The 14,744-nt window shown below is 39.0% G+C and overlaps 1 protein-coding gene across 1 annotated transcript in view; it reads right to left on the bottom strand.

Annotated features, from left to right (window-relative positions):
- Positions 1-14,744, bottom strand: part of GPAM (glycerol-3-phosphate acyltransferase, mitochondrial) — a 30,088-nt gene that overhangs the window by 13,185 nt on the left and 2,159 nt on the right. The window contains exons 2-10 of the mRNA XM_010176787.2: positions 14,690-14,744; positions 10,368-10,441; positions 7,358-7,471; positions 5,991-6,140; positions 4,885-4,981; positions 3,772-3,908; positions 2,306-2,405; positions 1,391-1,603; positions 890-1,003 (exon numbers count right to left, since the gene is read on the bottom strand). The exon at positions 14,690-14,744 is cut by the window's right edge and continues 62 nt beyond it. Coding sequence (XP_010175089.1) covers positions 890-1,003; positions 1,391-1,603; positions 2,306-2,405; positions 3,772-3,908; positions 4,885-4,981; positions 5,991-6,140; positions 7,358-7,471; positions 10,368-10,441; positions 14,690-14,744 — 1,054 coding nt within the window. The remainder of the gene's footprint in view (positions 1-889; positions 1,004-1,390; positions 1,604-2,305; positions 2,406-3,771; positions 3,909-4,884; positions 4,982-5,990; positions 6,141-7,357; positions 7,472-10,367; positions 10,442-14,689) is intronic.

Raw genomic sequence — 14,744 nt, 5'->3', positions numbered from 1 at the left:
CCTACTATGCTAATTATAATACAGTGCAGATGGCCACAATAATTTCATGCTGTGGTAACTGAACCCTCCAAAGCACTCCAACCTACTGCTTTTCTGAGGGAAGTAGGGCAGAAAGAAGAACACCTAATTAATTTGAATAATGTTCTAGTAGGTTGTTGTTACAGTAGCTAATCTTATTAAAGTCACACTAAAAAATAAGGTATACTGCAGCAGAAGACAGATTAGTGAAATGCAGGTAAATTCAGTACTAGCAGATTCTGCAAAGAGATCTGAGAAAATTTAAAAGTGAAGGCAGCTAGTACCACACACCCCCCATTCCCTGAGAAACTACACAACAGCATTCAGTGAACCAGTAGAGGTAATAGTTGTAAATAATGAACTAGGACTTTCAAAGAATATGCACATTTTTATGCTATATTATCCGTGATATTTTTATAGCTACTCATTTGCTTAGCTTTTTTAAAAATACAGTGAGAGAAATGTCCTTCCTTAACTATAGTGTAAGCCATTCAATTACTCAAACTGGAGAAAAATATTCAGTTTCTTTCAACTCCAAATGTCTCTACAACTTCAAAGAATTACTACATGGTACAAGGATCATTTTAAAGATTGTCTGTCAAAGCAAAACAAACTGACTGAAAATACTTACACTGTTTCAAAACTAACACAACCCTTTACATCAACTCTGAGACTATTTCAGCTTAACACAAATGTGTCTGAAGACTCACACCTTCATCAAAACAGGGACATTTTTATCCCACTGGAATGAGCTTCAGTAAATAATGCTAGTGATGATAACCCACAAAGAGAAATCAAAATAAACGTGTCCCACTATTGAAGTATCAAAAATGTCAAACCTTCAAGAGGATCTTCAAAATATCAAACTTACTTTTAAGGAAAATGGTTGTGCAAAATCTACTCTGACACACCCATAATTCTTCCGCAGCATTCTGAAGACTCCTCTAGCTATACTCCAAAGACTTTCATTCTTCTTAGGCTTGCCCTGGAAAACATGGGTGGTTGTTTTGGGTTTTTTTCCAATTTGCAATTAAAAGGTTACATTTAAAATTAAAATGCATGCAACAGCAGACAGAACAAGGCTGAATCTTTTGACACACCTCATAACTTCAAGTAAATCAAGAGAACTATTGTTTTCCATATATAGCCAGTTGAACATATTACTTTATGTCATTAATTTGCATTTAGAAGTATGTCACCCATACCTCAGTGCTCCCTATCAGAGAGGTTTTGTGATTCATGGCTCTACACTCCTCAACACTAACACCAGTTACATGTGACAGGACTACTAGCACATAATTGAAATAGGTAACACATTTTCCTGCACATAAACAGAAAATTCCCTAGGCAAAACAAGGTCAATTGCTCTTACCAGCTGTTCACTGTTATAGTGACCTTCAATTATGCGATCATAGGAGATTCCCACAGGTATAATTAGGACGTCAGGAGTAGCATTTGAGAAGAGAGCATCCACTACAACAGATAAAAGACCTGCTCGAGCTCCAGATGTCTTTCCGCTTCGAGAGCGTGTGCCTTCCAAGAATATTTCTAAAAACTGCTGCTGTCTCAACAATTCTTCTATGTGCTGAATACAAAAAGATTGGAAAAGAGGAAAAAATAAATATCTAATTATACTGGCAAATTCATATTTGAAACCTACTGTCAGCAACCATTTCCTTTTAAAAACATCGGAAGATCACGAGTTGGCATGAATCTTGTGGAAAAAAAAATAATAATGCTTGACACAAACCCAGACCAAACTGCAATTGAACTTACATTAATATACAAGGAGTATAATGTAATCTGTTCAAGAACAGCATCTCTAGCAACAGTTGATCTAGCCAATTTGCATAAAACTCTTCTAGTTCCTCAGTACATAGCATCTTCCAAGATGCAAATACAGCTATTATAGTGAATGGCACAAAGGATTACATCAACGCATCATAAACAGAGACTTCCATTAAGTTAACAGAACCAGTGTAAATATGCCCCAGTATAAATCAGAGAAACAAGGCTTAAGTTTAACATTAATTCAGAGAGTACTAATTTCACTTCTTTATTAAAGATCATGCAAGGTGAAAATCTCATCCTCAAAGGTGTTGGGCATTCAATTCTCTTTTATTCCATACATTCAAGACTTCACACAAAAATGTAACCTGCTTTTGCAGCATGAACCCCAAGGCAAACTCAAAGCAGTAAAAAACACCCCCGGACTGCTGGAAGTCACTTTCCAGCTTGCCACCTGACCAAAATGCTATCTACAGAAACAAAGACAAGAAACACATACCACATAGAGCAAAGCTCTGTAGAGGAAGTCCTTACGACCATCAGGACTCTGATCTAACTTTCGACGAATGAAAAATCCTCCCAGCTTGCGGATCAATGTGCTACATAATAAAGAAGAATTACACTCATAGATTTTTAGTTTGTAGGAAACTACTACACATCCAGTACAAAATTACTAGCACACAACAGGAATTGAAATTACCAAAATCCCCAAAGACTAAAATGTATTATTACACTATTTGCACATGATGGGACCACACAAATATTACTCCATTTAACTTAAAAATAGGCTTCTTTACACAGTCTTGCTTCATTTCACTCCCTTGACAGACCACTTACCCTCAGCAGTGACCCTGACCAGACGACTATTCTACATTGAGATGCTGAGACCCACACAACAGTTAACCTGAGCTGTCCCAGGTCTGTGGTGTGCTGCACATAGAGCATGGCCTTCGTGCCCGTGTTGCACTGCACATACCCCTTGGCTGCAGGATCGGCTCAGCCAGCGAATTTTAACAGAGGAGCCTGCAGGCAGCTCCCACCTGGCACCAGCAATTATGACACCTGCCTGGCCTTGCCTTTATCTAACAGTGCAGCAAGAAGTTCCCATGAGAACATCCTTTCTGCCTGACAGAAGAAATGATGAATAGAGTTGGTTTCTTGTAAGAAAATCCTACACTAGCTTGAAGGACCAAAATGGGGTAACTCTATTTCTGTGGGCAGTGTGCTATGTGTGCATCAGAGACCCACTGGACGCCGCACAACTTCGGCTTCCCAGCATCTAAAGTGACATTAGATTACCTGTGCTAGTCTCCCTTTCTTTATACTGCTGGCCCTAATAAATAGCTTTTTAATTGCCACTTCATAATACAGAGTCTAAATGCCTTTCTTACTGGGATCATCACAAACCAGCATCTACTGGTGCAAAACATCCTCTAACTTAAGACTTCCCCCTTCTTTCCTCATCATTTGCTGCAATATCCCGTGGTTTTTCAGAAATCGAATATCCCCAAATTCTGTCTCACTGGCAAAATACTCCTTAAAAGACATTCTTACATTCTTTAGCCACCAGAAATGTAATTTAAACAAAGACCAACGTGGAGTACTTTTCCACAAAGTGTTACTCATTCAGTGCTATCGCTGCCAATTAGCCAGCTTATTAAACTTCATCAATAAGCAGTTGTCCATTCAGAACACTTTTTCACATACTCATCTTTCCTTAGTCACCTACCCACTTTCAGACTCCTAGAAGGAAGGAATATCCTTCCTTACCCTACTTAGGTTATGAAAAAATTTCTCTGAAGGATTTTTTTTTTATGCTCTCTCTCTGAGCCTGCAATAGGAACCAAAGAAGTTCTACATAATGGCCCAATATTCTCTTACACTTGCACATATGATATATTGAACAACAGGTCACCTAAAGATCCCCCCACCTCAGTCTTTTTTCAAATAAGAAGAGGTTATTACCTGAAGATGGGGATGTTGAGATTGTTCCCTGCAGCAATGTAGGGTGCTTTGATGTTATGGCAGAAAAGAATGAATGTAAGGAGCAGGTAGTCAATGTGGGATTTGTGAACAGGCAAGAAGATAAGAGGCAAATTCATCTATTGTGGGGAGAGAAAGAAAAAAAGAGAGAAGACAGTAAAAAATGCAGAATATTACTCCTTTTCTAAAATTCATCATTGAGATTGTTAGCATCATATTATCAGAACTGACGGTATTTTCTGGTTACCATAATTCAGTTTGTTTACTTCTAGTTTTCACTCAGCTGTGACAAGAACATTTTAGTCAACTGTGCTTGTAACTTTCATGGACTGTAGTTTTTAGCTGTATGCATTACAAGAAAAATTTATTAATATTCCCAGTTTCTTCAGACTCATAGTATTGAGACAACAATGAAACAATGAAAAAGATGTGGCCAAATCATCAGTGTTACCAAAGTACTGCTATTTTCTTTTTTTGAGATATTGTCAAAGATCTATGAATAGTGGGGTTCCCAAACACTATAATCAAAATATAACAGAAAATATTAGGAACTTTTTTTTTTGTTAATTTCTCTAATCCATCTTTCTCAGGTAAACCCTCTAAAAAGAATCAATTCATTGGAATGTAAAGAAAATGGTAGAATTAAGGAGTTATTTTGATCAATTTCAATAGATAAAAAAGGACTGGCAACAGATTGCTAGTAAGAAATAGGAAAAGTTTATCTTAAAGATTTTTATTCCAAATCAAGGTAACAGTGAAAAAACCTAAACAGACTTATTAATTTATTACTGGCTGCCTCAGCACAAAAAAAGAAATAATGCTGGATGCAGGTTATTTGACATAATAATTCAGCCTGATAGTTAAAATTTGATCCTGAAACAAAGCTAAAATAAGAGTTCACATAGTATTTTAGGTTACACAACTCAGAGTATTATATTTAATTAAACACTGTTTCACAGAAATGAGACAGTTCTATCTACAATCTGATATCATACAGACTTAGTAGAACTCTCCTAAAAAGAGAAAGCACTGTAAACATTAACATAAACTACATCAGAAATCTGCCTTACTAGATTCTTTCCCACCTTCCCTTACCTCTGTTGCTGCTTTGACCATTTCTATTTGACCTCTGTGGATCTGAATATTCCAGAAAAAGCTGTTAAACAACTTCAGTAACACCCAGCCAGTCAGTCTGAAGGAAGAACAAACACAATGCAAAAAGCTTCATTCATTGCTGCCTCTGTTTTATATTGCTTCTATATGACTACAGGCAAAGCCATGAAATCTGATTACTTTATATTCAAACAAATTTACTATAAAAATCAAATTGCTTAACAAGTTTTTGCCTATCAGCTAAGCTATGGTTAGTAATCACATTTCAGCATCCTGTAATTATGACACAAAACTTGTTAAGTGTCAGCCTCAGCAAAGAACCCCAGTTCAAAGAGCAGAGACCGCTTTACATATGAGGCAAGTGAATGGAGGTCCTCTGATCAATTATAACTAAGGTAGTTAGGTGACATGTTAGGAGACAGTCCGTATCTGGTCTGTGGGAGAACTTAAAAGGCAAGTGAATGGAGGTCCTCTGATCAATTAAAATAACTAAGCTAGTTAGGTGACATGTTAGGCGACAGTCTGTATCTGGTCTGTGGGAGAACTTAATATAGTTACAAAAAATATAGGGTTTGCATCACAAAAATCAGTGAAGTGGTCTAGGAACATGACAGAGACTAATTTATCCTTACTAGTAAAGGTAGACACCACATTAGAATATTCTATCTAAGAGAAGACTGAGAGACTTATAACTACAGGTTATGAGATTCAATAGCCTACTGGAAAAAAAGATATTTCACAGTCTAAGATGCTGCAGCTCTCGCTCCTATCAGCTTGAAACAACAAAGGATACTAATATTAGCACAAGCCTAGTTTCAAGAGGAAAAAAAAAGTGTCTGTATTTAATCTTATCAGAAGATTTATCCCTTGAAAATGTGGAGGGTTTCTGCTGCATCTGAAAATGAAGAATAACTACCTTTTCATTAGGTAACATTAGAAAAGGGATAATATTTATGAATAATGTATTATTTTTTAGAATAATTATTCATTATTTATGAATAATGTGTTACAAGCTCTGCTGGTATAATACAGAGAGAGCTTGGCCATCCTTCTACCCATTGACAATACTAATGAGCTATTTTTCTTACCTGATTAAAGCAGGTGACACATTTGCTACCATTTCCTGGAGAATTTTCCTAGCTTTTTTCTTCACTTTATTGATAGCTTTAGGATCCGTCTGAGCAAAACTACCTGGAGCACTTGGTTCAGAAGCTTCATCTACAATTGCCTTCTGGACTCTAACATTAAAAAGTAAGACTTATGAGACAGTCCCACAACAGAAGACCTCAAGATACAGACAACAACTGCTGTGAATGAGCTATACAGTACCACAGGAGTAACCTGCAGGCATAAAAGAACACACATACTGAACTATTGTGTAATCCAAAGGCATTAAATTCAATTCAGTATTTTTCTAAGCTCTGATTAAATAGGTGGATGATGGATGCACTCAAAAGTTGACCATATAAAACAGTATGCACACAGCTGATCACTGATATTAAGTGTTGATCATCAATTTCCAGAAATGGTTAATAAGGTTAAAAATGCAGAAAGAAGAGCTAAAACCTCCTCTTTGTTAATTTTTTCTTGCCATAGCAAATTCACTTACTTCATTACACAGACTTATACAGCTGCTATTTTGCACTTCTACAGCACCTTCCCCCTTGAATTCTCAGTTTTACTAGGCTATTTATAAGGGCTGTTTTCCCCATTTAAAACATATCTAAGTGAGACTCAGTGATTTAATATACCATAACTGTGGCACAACATGGGATTTCAAAAGCAACACTATCATGTTCAGGTGGGACTTGAACATTAAAAATTCAGGACAGTTAGGAATGTTAATGTAGGCAGTGCGTGGCTTCTGATAAAAGCAAACTCAAGGAGCAGGCATGTGGTTGAATTTCTTTGTGTCCAAGGAAAACTGATACCTTAATACATAACCAGGGGCTCAACGTGCCATTTAAAATGCAGTATATGAAACAGAAAACAAGATCCATAAAATAAAGGTTGGGTATTTCATTCTATAGCCTTTTTCCAGTTTTGCTTCATTGTCTTGATGTACACTCAAGGTACTCTGAAAGGCTGCTTTCCTATTATTTCTGAAACACCAACTATTTCTGATGACTGCAGTAAGACTTCAGGGGTAATGATTTACATGACTTAGATAAACAAAAGTTTGAAGAGTTTCCATGCAGCAGTTTATTTTTCTGTGTACTGCATCTGCTGTCCACCCACTATGCATCATGCACCTGGAGAACTGCAATTCTTAATCCCCCTTTTTTATTATTCAAACAGAAATTGCAAGCTACAGTCCTGAAGGGTTGTGCTGAAGATACTGTATCTTCTAATATTTTAAATAGTCTGATTTTCAAAACCTGCTGTTTCCAAATGCTTAAATCACAGTATAATGTATCAGTTATACAAAAAAAAAGTTTATTTTGCATTATCTTACCTGCTGTTATTCAGCACATTTTCTGTCAGATTCTTGGCAAACATACCCTTGTGAACATCTCTCTCTTGCACAAAAAGGACATAACAAAGGCGTCTTGCAAGCCACCCTCTGTATCTACAAAAATATGAAGGGTATTTGAGTGTGACCCTCAAAATATTTCACTGCCAAAAAAAACAAATTTTAAAAATACAATTAAGAAGCAAAAGTAAGTAAAATTTTATGAAGGGCTGCCTAAAAGCCTCTGTATCTTCTAGTAAATTGTCAGTTAATGTTATGGATGAAGTAACTGATGTGTAGCACAATATCTGAGACAACCAAGGTCTGCATTGCTTCAATTCAGGGTGATACTGGCCTTAAAAGATCCATATTATCACAGGAAAGTAGCTACAAACCAGCACACACATATTTGTTTGTCCGAGGGAACCAATTCCCTAGCTCAGCGAGAATAAAAGAAAATGTAGTGCCCATTTCCGACCCGGTGACTTTCCACTGAGGAATGTAAATACCCAGCTAAGAGGTCTGTCAACTTCTTCAAGTAACGCTGAGCCCTCTTGGGAAAGCTGCTTACATTGTGTGCACAGGGTAAACTCTCACAGGCACTTCTCAAAATATGTCTGCATTAGCCACCGACACTAAAACCACATTTTTGGTAATCTTATCTTCCTTTCCAGTGTTTTTAAACATCCAGTCCTATATGCCTCCTACATGCCTTCTCTTTGCAAAGTTTTAACAGAAGTAAACAGAAGTAAACTAAATAATCAGGAAATTTCTCTACCATTCAAGGCAACTTAGCTTATGTGGCCAGACTCTGCCTTTTAAATTAACCCTGTCCTCTACTCTCAGGATCATGTAAGTGGCAATCACCTGTGAAAATGTTATTTTGAACAGTTTTGCTAACATCATAGGAAATGCATGTGACACAGGAAGGGATAAAATCCAATCCCCAGCAGGGAATATTCATTACTATTTTCTCTCCTCACAATTCCCTACCTCACTCACCAGGCCAGGACTGGACAAGCCACCCCTCATGTGGGTCACTCCACAAACCAGAGCTGGGACCCCTGAACAGCAGAGCTGATGTGATGGGGCAGAACTACACAGCTGGAAGAAGAAATTAAACTCTGGCCATTCTTAAGACCAGAGCACTCAGTATTATGCACAATCCCTGTCCCGAGGACTGCCGGTGCAATGCATCGCTGATGCTCCAGCGAGCGTCCCAAACCGAACCGTGGGTGGCAATGATCATGTTGGTTTCCATGCTGGAGTGCTGCCAAGGACTCACTCCTTGTCATCACCTGAGTTACTGATCTTGGCTGTTAAACCTCCCTACCACATTTCAGGAAATTTATACATGTGTTAAAACCAGCTAAGAAAGATGAGAAGGAACTTTTACACCGTAAAAGGCCAAACCACCTGAGCGCAGAGATCACTCACACGCACAAGCCATCGGCACAGTCTGACATGAAACAGTTCTACAAACACTCAGATCGTCTCAAAGGACAAAGGATTTTGCTATTCATCCTGTCAGGGACACAGACTGGTGGCTCTGTTTTAGTTGGTTTTCCATTTCTGCATTCCAACTGGAGTTTGAGAGTCTTGGAATTTGTCTAAAAAGCAAAGTTAAGGATATGCTTCTTTCTGACAAGAGTTTTGGTAACTCTGAGCATTCCATCACAACAGCACACAGCTACTGCGAGGATCTGTCAAGGTATAAAGGCTTCTACATTCATTTTACAGCTTAGATATGACATACTATAATTAGAAAAATCTGTTTTCTAATTCTGTAGTAATGATAGAGGACAAAAACTATACAGAATAGACCCAGTCAAGATATATTATAAAACTGACATATTCACAGCTCAGAAAAAGGCTGTGGTAACATCTCAATACAGTACAAGGACACTAACAGTTAAAGAGAATCCCTCTTGCTTTCTAAGGCCAAGAAACTAACTATGTAACCCCATGGGACCTCAGAACTTCATTAAAATTGTCAATTTTCAGACTATAATGATGTTCTGAGCTAAAGGCATTTTATTTCAGAATAATTCATTAACCCATATTTTCTTGTCCTTATATTTCTAATTTAAGTAGCTCTGGCCATTCAAAACCATCCAAGCATTAGACTTTTGAACTCATTTTAAAAAAAGTTAAAATTAAACACTATTTCTGTTATTTTTCTGTATTCTAAGCTCAACTCTTGAAAAAACATAATTAATTCAAATTGAAGAAAGAACAGCCTCTAACATTAGCTTCCTCCCTCTCAAGCACAGCACAATGCTGTCTTTCTTCCACTCAGACACTTTGGCTCATTTCTTTCAGGCTGCTGGCCTCTCTTTGTTTGCTCTCACTCTACAACAAACACTGTAGGATCTGCTTATGCTAATGATTACTGTAAAAACCTTAGCAAGCATTATTAACTTCCAAAGAACAGAATAAAGATTTTTGTGTACTTCCAGTATCTTCATTCCAGAACACAAGATATATTTCCAATAACACAAAGATATATCACCATTTTTAGGACATATAAACCATCCTTCAGGAGCTGCACGCTGCCACTGAGGCAGAGGAGAGAGAGCCTCGTAAGACATGTTCAGATTTAATTGTCATTAGTGATAATAGTCAGTGTCTAAATTGTGAGCCAGATCTGCTCAGTAAATTAAAACGCAGCCTCATGTCATTCTTAAGCATAGGAATAAAACATCTCCTGTCAGCATTATGCTATGGATGCTGCCACTTGCACTAAAGGAGAAAGGATTTAAACATGCTCTGTTTTTTGTGAAAAGTGTTTGACCCTTAGACTCCTTGCCTATAACCCCAAAGAACTTTGCCCATCTCCCAACCACACACAGCTGGATTTAACAAGTACATTACTATCCTGAAGTCAGCATCAATTTCTACATTTTAGGACAGGAATATATGTTCACCCAGTCTGGACTATCCTAGAGATTGCCCTGTCGTAAGATCAAAACATACTGAATTCTAAAAGCAAAAGAAAGACTTGCTACATTACCTCGTATGTGTTTCATTGATATATATGACATTACGTAGACCCAAAGAAGGAATACTAGAATTGAAGAAGTTATCCTGTAAAACCAAGAAAAAAAGATTGGTGGACTATTTCATTACATAATAGTTGTGTCTTTACATTCATCACAACATTTAAGATAATGCAATGTTTTCACCTCTGTTATAAACAAAAGCCAAAGCAGAGGAGTGCTGAATGTGCTTATATAGTACACACAAACTGTTCTGAAATGAAAATGAAATTCAGAAAGTCACTATTCCCAACTCCAGCACTTTCAAAGTACTCTCTAGCTTTACTGCATACAGAAATGGTTGTATTGTGTATTCTCCAAGCCAGAATATTTTATCACATTCTGATGTAACATAAACCAGAACTTGTCATAATATAGAACTCATCTTTGAGACAGAACTTCATTAAGCCACATTCAGGATTAGTATAAACATGAGCCTCTGGATGCTCAGTCAGTGACATCCAGTTTGCCAGCAGATCAGTCACCACGTAACGGCAGCCCAAGGGTCAGGATATCCATCCATGGTTAGGTGGCAAATCTCCACACTACTGCTCTGCCTGGACATGAAACTCAATCCAACCTTCTACATCCCCGGTACAAATTTATATGTCAGGCTACTAGCTGTTCTAGGATGAGTTTGGGAGCAGTTCCACTTTGGATAAATAAATAAATATTCCCTGGCATGAAGACCTAAACTTTAATCTTCCATATTCCAAGTAAGCACCTTGACGGAGAGACTAGTTTCTTTCTGCCCAAATAATATTCAATTATAAAACTGGTACCATGCCAACAGCGAATTACAGCTAAAACCACTGGCACTGTGCATGTCAAGGAAGGCAAAAACAGGACAGCGAAGGAGAAAGACGGTCACCAGCAAGAGAGTAGCTGCAGAACAGCCTCACTACCAATTTTGCAATGGGAGTCAGACAAGCGTCTCATTTGTTTGCATTTTGTTTAAGACACACCATTTGCCACAAGTTAAAATATATGAGTGTCCCATGTCATTTACAAATCAGGTAGAACTTATGTGCTACAGTGGGAGCACAGGGTCTTTTGCCCCACATGAAAGCGTAACTGCGTAGTTCATACAATCAAGAAATTGTTGCTCTAGGCTCTTCAGAGGAAACTTCAAGGTAATACTAATTTCTTTGACTATTCAATGGTAATTTTTTGTGGATCCTACAGCTAGATGAAATGTTCTGGAAAAAAGAAGTGAAATGACTTGTTCTTTGTCTCCCAAAAAAGCAGCAAAGTTAAGTACCACTGAATGCCGAAGTCCACGCCAGTGCCCTAACTGATAGGTTATAACCTCACTCTGTGAAAGTCATCCTCCAGCTGTAACATCACACACTAACTTTTCCTTATTTAACTTTTCCCCAACCCTATGTCAAGACGTGGTTCTGTGAGACCAAGTGAGCTGATACAGCATCTCCCTGCCACCACAAGAATCACAGAATCATGGAATGTATTGGGTTGGAAGGGACCCTCAAAGGTCATCTAGCCCAACCCCCCTGCAGTAAGCAGGGACATCTTTACTAGAGCCCCATCAGGCCTGATCTTCTCCAGCCTGTACAGGTCCCTCTGGATGGCATCTCATCCCTCTGGCACACTGTCTGCACCACCCAGCTTGGTATCGTCAGCGAACCTGTTGAGGGTGCACTCAATACCACTGTCAATATCATTAATTAAGATATTAAACAGCACTGGTCCCAGTATGGACCCTTGAGGGCCACCGCTTGTCACTGTCTTCCATCCGGATATTGAGCCATTGACCACTACCCTCTGGATGTCACCATCCAGCCAATTTCTTATCCACTGAACAGACCACCTATCAAATCCATATCTCTCCAACCTAGAGAGAAAGATCTTGTGGGGGACTGTGTCAAAGGCCTTCCAGAAATCCAGATAGTTGACATCCATAGCTCTTCCCTTATCTACTGATGCAGTTACTTAATTGTAGAAAGCCACTAGGTTGGACAGGCAGGAACTGTCCCTAGTAAGGCCATGCTGTCTGTCTTGAATCACGTCCCTGTCCTCCATGTGCTTCAGTATAGCTTCTAGGAGGATCTGTTCCATGATCTTCCCAGGCACAGAGGTGAGGCTGACAGGTCGGTAGTTCCCAGGGTCCTCCTTTCTACCCTTTTTAAAAATGGGTATAATGTGTCCTTTCTTCCAGTCACTAGGGACTTCACCTGAGTGCCATGATTTTTCAAATACCATGAGAGTGGCTTGGCAACTACATTAGCCAACTCCCTCAGGACTCAGGTTCCTCAGATGGTCACGAACCTTATTTTCACTTACAGTGGGACGGACTTTGCCTCCCTGGTCCCTGACTTGTGGGCCATCAGCTTGAGAGCTGTGAGGAGACTGCCAGTGAAGACTGAGGCAAAAAAGTTGTTGAGAACCTCAGCCTTCTCCTCGTCTGTTCTTACTAGATCACTATTGTTGCTTATCAGGGGGAGTACACTCTCTTTAACCTTCCCTTTCTGTTTTACATACCTGTAGAAGCCCTTCTTGTTTTTCTTGGCATCCCCTGACAAGTTCAGCTCCAGCTGCGCCTTGGCCTTCCTGACCTCGTCCCTACACAATCGGGAAATGTCCCTGTACTCATTCCAGGATACCCGTCCCTGCTTCCACTGCTTGTGTAGTTCCATCTTGCCCAAGACAGAAGCCCAGCTCCCACCACCACATTCTCTCTTTTCCCACTAAAAACTATGCCCTACCTCCTAACTTACACCAGCTCTGGCATTCATCACACCCCTTAATGAGCCAACTTCAGTCAGGAAAGGTAGAAAACTGAGACAGCCAGACTAAATGAATAAATAAAGCAGGTAGTTTTCTGCTTGGTTAGTGAACTTGATCAGCCTCCAGGAGAACAGGAAGGAACAGAAGAGGGAGAAGCAAAACTTCCCACTCCCTGCACCAGTAAGCTGTTAGTTTAGCCAACACACTTAAGGAATTCTGTCTCACTCATCCATTCCTTTTCCTTAAGGGAATTAACAAAATAGGCAGCTCAAAAAAGTTAAATAACTAGAGTCTAATGAGAGGATCTGGTTTGTTATCTTCTGCTGCAAGGGTGGCATTTTCTCCTTGTGGCAGAAGGCAATAAAGGACTTAATCAGGTCATGCCCCTTTCCTAAGTGGGATTTCAGGACAGGTAATTAGCTCCTTATTAAGTGCACAAAATACAGAACAAGATTTTTTTTCCTAAAGCATAATTCCCAACTTAAAAGGAACAGCCTAATTACTAACAGAATAATTACTAAATGTATGAAGGCCTAAATTGAGGATTCCTACACACCTTTTTACAAGTCAAAACACTTAAGCGTCTGGTAGAAGCAGCTTCAGTTTATCTAATTGCTTGTCCTGTTGCCCATATCATACATAGCCTTCACACCACATTTGGATTTCTATCCCATGTTTCTAAGTCATTGCCACAATTTTCTATTGTGGTAGAGGAACAGAGTGAAAAAGTAACTTTTCCTTGGTCAAAGAAACAAGTAAATACTCACTCTAGTGCAGCCAATCATGGAGCTCAGTGCAGGTGTAACTGAGTGCAATTTAAAGTTCAGGATGTACACGCAGTCAAATTACACAATGAACTGGTTCCAAACTATATCATGTCATTTTTCAGCATTTTTGCACCTCCAGCTCACAGAAAGCCTGCCCAATGCAGTTCAGTAAAGTTCACATTTTAAATCAGCTTGCGCAACCCCTCGAGAGCCACCATCTTGACACTGTTCCCAGCAGACAAATATCCCCACTATCCTAACTGGCACTCCTTGTTCCCAGGCTGGGCAGAGAAGCCAGGAATCAGCGAGGTGCAGAAAACCAATCTGTTCCTCAAATACAGGATTGACCTCTTCAAGTTTGAAGGGAAGCATACTGCTTACTTTCAAAACTGTACTTATTTTGTGGAGAGAGAATTAAGTGTCCTAAAAGTAAGTCTTGACACCTTCATCTGCACCAAATTCCCATTATTAATCTAGCAGAGCAGATATTTTTTCCATATAATTTTTCCAATAATTTCCTAGTGCTAATTCTGAAGTGCTGGAGAGTTTTGTGCAAGGAGTAAGTCTGCACCAAAAAGCAGAAGACAAAGCACCACAATAGGTCTGTGTCATCCATTAATTCCACGACACAGAAAACATAACCACAAACAAAGGAGAAAAACTATATTCCTTTACGAAATAAGAACATTGTGACCTTAATTCTGAAAGTAAGAAAACTACTGAAACTTCATTACGCTGCAACTATGCATTATTGTCAAACATAATCCAGTCTGTAATCTGCTTACCCGGCTCTGGGGAGTGCATACGTAGCAACATCGTCCCACAAACGGCCTTTTTCTG

Source organism: Antrostomus carolinensis, unplaced genomic scaffold (genome assembly GCF_000700745.2).
Source record: "Antrostomus carolinensis isolate BGI_N321 unplaced genomic scaffold, ASM70074v2 scaffold9081, whole genome shotgun sequence".
In the NCBI taxonomy this organism is placed as follows: domain Eukaryota; kingdom Metazoa; phylum Chordata; class Aves; order Caprimulgiformes; family Caprimulgidae; genus Antrostomus; species Antrostomus carolinensis.
This window is presented reverse-complemented; position numbering and strand designations above follow the sequence as displayed.